Source organism: Lactuca virosa, chromosome 1, assembly GCF_052849685.1.
Source record: "Lactuca virosa cultivar CGN04683 chromosome 1, Lactuca_virosa_CGN04683_v6, whole genome shotgun sequence".
Lineage (NCBI taxonomy): Eukaryota > Viridiplantae > Streptophyta > Magnoliopsida > Asterales > Asteraceae > Lactuca > Lactuca virosa.
In genome coordinates this window covers 22,139,283-22,147,080 of record NC_136426.1, presented here as the reverse complement: position 1 = coordinate 22,147,080, position 7,798 = coordinate 22,139,283, and the positions used below count along the sequence as shown (strand labels likewise).

Genomic DNA, 7,798 nt, shown 5'->3' with positions numbered 1-7,798 from the left:
TATTCATTGTTTACAATATTATATTCACTGTTCATTTATTTATCGTTTAATACAATACTATATTCACTGTTAATACAGTATATATATATATATATATATATATATATATATATATATATATATATATATATATATATATATATATATATATATATATATATATATATATATATATATATATAAAGGTGTAGCTCCGGTAAGTATTTAAAAGATAGTAAGTACTGCAAGGACAATTCTCTATCACCTACTTCGTCAATGGCACAAACGTCAAACAAAATACTTGGACATGATACTTTCGAATCCGCCGCACATCCGTGGTAGGTAATATGGACTCAATGATTTAATCACATGCGACGAACGTTCATGAAACGTTATTTAAGTGGGTTTTATTCTTTTTTTATATATATTTTTGGGTTTTGTTTATAAAATTTCAAAAAAAATTGAATATATATATATATATATATATATATATATATATATATATATATATATATATATATATATATATATATATATATATATATATAGAGAGAGAGAGAGAGGGAGAGAGAGAGATAAGATCGGGTGAGGATTCTTTTTAAAGTGAGCACTCGTAAGGACATCTTAAAAAAAATTAAAAATCGTAAAATCGAGCATAATACTACATGAGAGAGAAAAAAATTTTGATCATTAAAATTGAACCATAGATCATTTTTATGATCTATGATTCAATTTTTATGATCCATAATTCAATTTTAATGATGAAAATTTTTTTTTTAATTTTTTTTCTCTCAGATATAGTATTATGCTCGATTTTATTATTTGTATTTTTTTTATGATTTTTTTTCAATTTTTTAAGGTGGCTTCACCGAAAAGAGAGTCCTCACCGGAATATATATATATATATATATATATATATATATATATATATATATATATATATATATATATATGTATATGTGTGTGTGTGTGAGAGAACCATATATATGTGACATTTAGGCTAGTGTAGCACTAAAGCACAAGTAGGAAGCTGTTCACTCTCTTTCTCTCACTCACTCAAAAGAAAACTCCATGACTTCCTCAAGGATCCGACCATCCTATCGCCGGAGTCCATCTCTTTCCTCCGCTTCTTCATCATCGCTCGGATCAATGTCTTTCTTCCTTGATGATTCTTCCGATCCAGCTACTCCATTCCGATACTTCGGCATCCCCTTTTCATGGGAACAATTCCCCGGAATTCCAAAGAAAAATAATACCAAAAAGGATTCATCACAGAGTCTTCTCCCGTTGCCTCCCTCTGGTAATTCCTTTAGAAAATCCTTCGGAAAAGACACTGGACCGATGCTCAAGAAATACAGCACCAGCGAGAGCTTCCACAAAGATCCCTTTTTTGCAGCTTTTGTGGAGTGCTCAAAGGATGAAGAACTGGTGAAGGGGTCAAAAATCCGGTCAACTAGTGGATTAGCTAGTAGTGTATACACTTCTTGCAAGAGAACCTGTGAGGTGGCTGAGTCTATTGTTTATCTCCCAAGATCACGTGCAGGATACTTTCACCGATGAATCTCACTCCGTCACTAAAGCCAAAGTAGCGTCGTTAGAAATCAAGGCAATAATAGGGGAGGCCAGTCCGATTTAAGGATTGCCCATGGCCATTTTTTATTAAGTATTTGTTAATGTGAATTTCTATAACTTATGGAATGCATATATGATTGTACTTTATATATAATTAATTTATGTGCTTGACTTCTTTTAAGACAAAATATTTCATCTATATTTTTTCTCAATGTAAAATGTCAGCGAAAGCACACTAACCAAGCTTAAAAACATAAAAAGAACCCATAAGAGATATGATTTTTTTTTGGTTAAATGTAACATATAATAACGTCTTGTTAATGATATATTTATTAGAGTATATTATTCTATTTCTATTCATTATATTATTGTATTTCAAAAAATCTATCTAATTTTTATTACTATTGTGTAAATAAAAAAAATCATTGCTATTATGAGATAAATTTTATTAAATACAACATCAGTATATCATACTAAGAAAATACAATATTATAATTAATAGAGTATATATATTCAATATAAATATAAAAATATATTACTTCGGATAAATAAATTACAAGTAAAATTGTTTAAATCATTAAAAAAAAGTAAATCCTATTTCCAACATCTAACTTTTTTTTTAATTATGATGTGGTAGACTGGTAGTGGTCTTGTCTTTTCTCTGAATTTTAGGAGTAGAGTACAAGATAGTTGGTGAAGTAAAAGATGCCATTTTTATGCATAATGATGCATTGCATGTGATATTGGTATTATTGTTATAAATAATTACAAGCTAACAAGTCAAATTCAGAATCATATTATATCCCATGTGAGAACCAATTTCTTAGATGTTTAATGTTTTGGGACCCTAGTAACAAAAACAACGTTTTAAACTAGAAGACATTTGATGAAAAGTTAAGCAAACATTTCCAAAAATTGAGAATCGAATATTTGAAGGTGGAACCCTTAACGTAGATTGTTTAGATCCAACAATCTGATAAAAAAAATATGAAAATATAAGAAATCCCGTATTTTCTTTAAACAATTTATGCAATTGGGATTTCTTTTGAAAAAAATATCACCCTAAAACAAATAAATCGATCTCATGATCAACTTACGAAGGAATTTATGGATATAGTTTTCAAAATAATTAATTTTATCATACAAAAAGGTTTAAAGATACAACTTATTGTCTGTTTGTCTTCTTACTCATTTTATTTTTTAGAAACAACAAAATTATATTAAAATAAACCCCAACTAGTAAGAAACTAGAGAGGAGCAGGAACAGAAAAAGAAAAAAGACATACATATAGTAGTGGTAAGTAAAGAAAAATACATAGGAAAAATGGAAAGGAGATGATGACCACACGTTCCATTCACATAAACCGCTTTTTCCTCTGCATTTGATCCAGAGATACACCAAGGATTTTATCTGCTCAGCTCCGCAAAAGGTACTGATAAATTTCAGATTAAAAGTCCGGTCATTTCTATATTTCCAGAGGCTCCATATAAGCCCGTAGCATATCATCGTGAGCCTTTTTTTCTTTTTTGAACACCGACCCCAGCTTGTAGCAAAACATATTAGATCCCGGACATTGTGAAATGTTTGGTGCTTGATGCCACACCAGTCAAATATTTTGTCTCTTATTGCACTCGCATACGGGCATGTTACTAGGATGTTATCGGCACATTCGTCACTAGCAAAGCAAGTACCACAGCATGTCGAGTCGAGCTCCACACCCCGTGATCTTAGAGCCATCATAGAGGGGATTTTTTTGTAGTGTTCTCCAAATAAAGAAGTTCATCTTGATCGGTGCATCCTTGTGCCATAGCATAGGTGGTAGTATCTGACTAATTTTATTGTGATAACTAATTTACGTAAAATAAATTAATTTCCCATCAAATTTATGAAAATAAATCATAATTGCTCCAAATAAGGAAAATGGTATCTATTTTTTTCATTAAAAGGGCAAATACATTCCTTCTAATAATATTTCTAAATCTGCATGTGTGTCCATCACAATAATTAAAATCTCGAACTAATTGGAAAAAAAACACACTTCTAACTCATTTTGATGCTGTTAGACCAACTGTTTATTATTCTTATAATTGTTAAAACAGATATATACAAAAAGAAAATGTCCAGGATTAGTAAAACCAAGTTGAAGACCTAGTTATTCACAAAGATCTCTAACTTTCTTTTTTGTCGTTATGTTTGACATTAGCTTTTGTAGAAGTCTTTTTGGGAAAATATGGTTTCAAGTATCATTTAAGTATATTGTTTTCTTGTGTTTGTTCTATTAAACTCCCGGAATAACTTTACAAAAATTGAAATCTTTAATTAGTATAAGTTTCTACTAAAAAGTTATTTATATTCTAATTAATCTATATATATATATATATATATATATATATATATATATATATATATATATATATATATATATATATAGTGATAGAGAGAGAAAAGCGAACTGAGATCAAATGAAAATTTAAAAATGATAAGAATTTCACTTAAATTAGAATTTTTTTTCTTATATACAATAATCTGAAAGCAAATATCATAATATCCCAATACGAATGAGTAAGAAAAGCTAGCGTTGATTTTTTTGCCAAAAAAAAAAGAAAAAAATACATTTTTTTCTTCATATACATATGTATATTTAAAAAATATTTTTTTATCGAATGTGGTTGACCGTGTCATATGTGTTTGTTTGGTGTGTTTTTTTTTTCATATGATTTGTATATATGCATATGCATATGTACATACGATTTTTTTTTATGGATTTCTTTATGTGATTCTCTTAGACAAAGCTTAATGGTTTGTGATTTCGCTTAATGTATATATATATATATATATATATATATATATATATATATATATATATATATATATATATATATATATATATATATATATATATATATATATATATATATATATATATACACACAGTGGCGAATGTAGAACCAAAAACCACGTGGTTCCTTATGTAAATAAAAGTAAAAAAAATATGAAAGTGTAAAAATACTATTGGTGGCGGATCGGGTTGTATGACTAAAATATCTAAACATTTGTTCAATAGTTATAATAAAGTTCTTACAATTGAACCCTACGAGGTCTTATATCTTGAAACATATTTACAATTGCGTCATTACCAATACCTTTTAAAACATTTTTTTCAATATACGACACTAAACTATCACTCAAAAATTGATCACTTATTTTGTTGCGTATATCGGTCTTTATCAACTTCATTGCAGAAAATGCGCGTTCCACACTTGTTGTTGCTACGGGTAAGATCAATGCAAGTTTCACAAGAAGGTAAATCTTAGGAAATATTATATGCTTTTTTTCTTCGACCATCTTTTTGGCAAGGTCTCCAATGCTCTTCAAATCAGTAAATCGTTCATCTTCTCGCACATCTTTAATGTAATTTCCAAGTTCCACTTCAAGAACTCGAAGATCATATTCTGTTGGAAACTCTTCCGGATAAAGTGTAGCCATTTTCATTATTTTTTCTGAATCAAAGGCTTTGAAAGATTCACTTAGGCACAACAAGCAATACAGAGAAGTAAATTTGTGTTTACTTCATTAAAACGATTGTTCAGCTCTTGAAGTTGCATATCAATCACCTCCTTAAATACATCAACTTGATAATGGTGCAAGTTGTTAACCTTAAAAAATATATATACACATATATATATATATATATATTAATAACTAATGATATAACATAATAAATTTATAAATCAAGGTGTTAGTTGGTAATAACAAACATTACTAACATGTGAACCTTTGCAACGACTGTATCCATTAAAATATTTATCTTCCAAATCCACGACTTTAACTTTGTTTTTAGCACAAAACAAAGTAACTTTCTCTAAAAGTGGGTCCCATCCTACATCTCTAATTTCTTGAATTGCTTTTTTTGAGCTACTTACTTGATTCATAGCATTGGCGATATCTTGGCCTTTTCTTTGTAGTATTGTATTCAAATGATCCGTCACACCCAAGATATCAACCATAAAATGTAGACAAAACACAAAATCAAACAATTTTAACCACTTTAAGATGCGAATTGCTTCAGCTCTACGATCACGATCACTATCAAATTCACCAAGGTCTTCAAGTACATCACAAATGGAAGCATATATGGTCTGGATATTTAATAAAGATGCAAAATGAGAACCCCATCGAGTATCAGACGGTCGTTTAATACTGACTTATTGATTCAAACCGGTACCACTCTGAAGGTCACCTAAAATAAACCACATAAGAAATGAATTAGCCGAATAATTAGCACAAACAAATGAAAATAAACCACATGAAGCATACCTTCAGCCAATGTTGCCATAACTTTATATGCTTGTTTTTTTCTTAACTTATCTCGTCTTTTCTAAGAAGATCCAATAATATTTAACAACCGAGAAACCACATCAAAAAAATCATTAACCGTCGTGTGATTCTTTGCAACAAACACTAGGGCTAACTGTAATTGGTGAGCAAAACAATGAACAAAATGTGCAGATTTTGTTTCATTCATAATCAAAGTCTTCAATCCATTGAATGCACCACTCATATTACTAGCACCATCATACCCTTGTCCTCTAATCCTACTAGGACTCAAATTCCATTTTGCAAGCATATCATAAATGGTAGCCTTTAGTGACAAAGCCAAAGTGTTATTAACATTTCGAAGGCCAACAAACCTTTCTTCAACTTCACCTTTTCTATTTACAAACCGCAAAACCAACGCCATTTGTTCTTTACATGACACATCACGTGACTCATCTACTAAAATTGCAAAAAATTCATTTCCAAGATCTCCCATAATAACATTTAAAATTACATATGAACATGCTTGCACAATATCTTTCTGGATTTCACCGCATTTCATTTGTGCAATTTTTGGGGCATTCTTTAGCACAACACGATCCACAACATCACATCGATCGGCTAACCACTGTAATAGTTCAAGAAAGTTACCTTTATTATCGGAGTCTTCTTTTTCGTTATGACCACGGAATGCTAAACCTTGTCGGAGTAGGAACCTAACACAATCAATTGAAGCATTCAAGCGAGTACGGTATTCTTTTTCTTGTAAAGAAGTTTGTTTCTCAAAGGCAGACGTGATGGATTGTCTTTGGTTCATCAAACTTTGGCACTTTTGGACAGCAATAGTGTGTGGAATTCCTTCTTTATGTTTATCTATTCCTAATTCCTATTCCAAGCCTTGAATCCAGATTTCACAAAATGATCTAATCCACCTTGATTTGGTATACTTGATTTGAATAGATAACAACATAAACAGAATGCAGCATCCTCTTTTATACTATATTCTAACCAATACTTATTATCATCAAACCATGATTGAATAAATCTTTGTGGTTTACCTCCAAAATCACGTGGTGGGAATTTATGATTTAAAGGTTGGAATGGTCCTTTTTGCAAGTATGCTCTTCTAATTTCATCTATTTGGTTTACATGATAAAATTTTATATTTGGTCGTTCAAACGGATCAACGGGTAGTGAATTTAAATCCGCCTTCGTATACTTATGTTGTTGTTCGCTATCTTCTTTCTTTTTATAAAACTTATGCAAAGACATTCTTGATTCTTGATTCTGAAATTGAATTATGAAACTAAATGTTACAAAAGTATCAAGCATTCAAACTAATAACCATCATCAATATTCTGTTATCAAATACACAAATCATAAAATCAAGAATGTTCTCAAATTTCAAGACTCAAGTCTAAATAAATTCTGAAAATTGAATTGATATTAAACACATGTTAATCAACTAATCAAGAGTTCAAGACAATAAGTAAATAAAACTGATTGATTTCATAATTCACTGTTCACAGAATCACAGATGTATGGGTCATCTAACTACACCTTAATCACATTAAATTACACAAATCAATGAATAATACAATAATATTTCATACAAATTACAAGGTTAATTACAATTACAAACCTTTTGATCACAATTCAGTTGTCGCCTTTGATGTTGTTGCTGGAAGCCTGGAGTTTGGACGGCTGGAGCTTTGTCACACCCCGAAACCGATGGCGGAAACGTTCCGGGGCGGAGTGACGTCATGTAGAGTATCACAACCAATGTACATAGCAAGCATAGTAAACACAACCATTACATTACATAAGAAAGTTTTACATTTGTTTGAAAATAAGGTACTACAAGTTTTCTTAGATACATTCGTTAGAACAAAAGTGAAGACGAGTCTTCTATATGCTCCGTCTTCTCCA

General features: G+C 30.1%; 3 protein-coding genes across 3 annotated transcripts; 1 reads left to right on the top strand and 2 right to left on the bottom strand.

The window, feature by feature from the left end:
* Positions 1–1,050: 1,050 nt before the first annotated feature.
* Positions 1,051–1,539, top strand: LOC145112001 (uncharacterized). Its single transcript, XM_079048220.1, has one exon. The coding sequence runs from the start codon at positions 1,051–1,053 to the stop codon at positions 1,537–1,539; it is 489 nt and encodes a 162-aa protein (XP_078904346.1).
* A 3,091-nt stretch (positions 1,540–4,630) lies between these two features.
* LOC145111996 (uncharacterized) lies at positions 4,631–5,038 on the bottom strand. The gene has a single exon (XM_079048216.1). The coding sequence runs from the start codon at positions 5,036–5,038 to the stop codon at positions 4,631–4,633; it is 408 nt and encodes a 135-aa protein (XP_078904342.1).
* A 41-nt stretch (positions 5,039–5,079) lies between these two features.
* Positions 5,080–6,686, bottom strand: LOC145111989 (uncharacterized). Its single transcript, XM_079048212.1, has 3 exons — positions 5,967–6,686; positions 5,320–5,691; positions 5,080–5,208 (listed from the first exon to the last, which is right to left on the bottom strand). The coding sequence occupies exons 1-3, from the start codon at positions 6,684–6,686 to the stop codon at positions 5,080–5,082; spliced, it is 1,221 nt and encodes a 406-aa protein (XP_078904338.1).
* Positions 6,687–7,798: the final 1,112 nt, after the last annotated feature.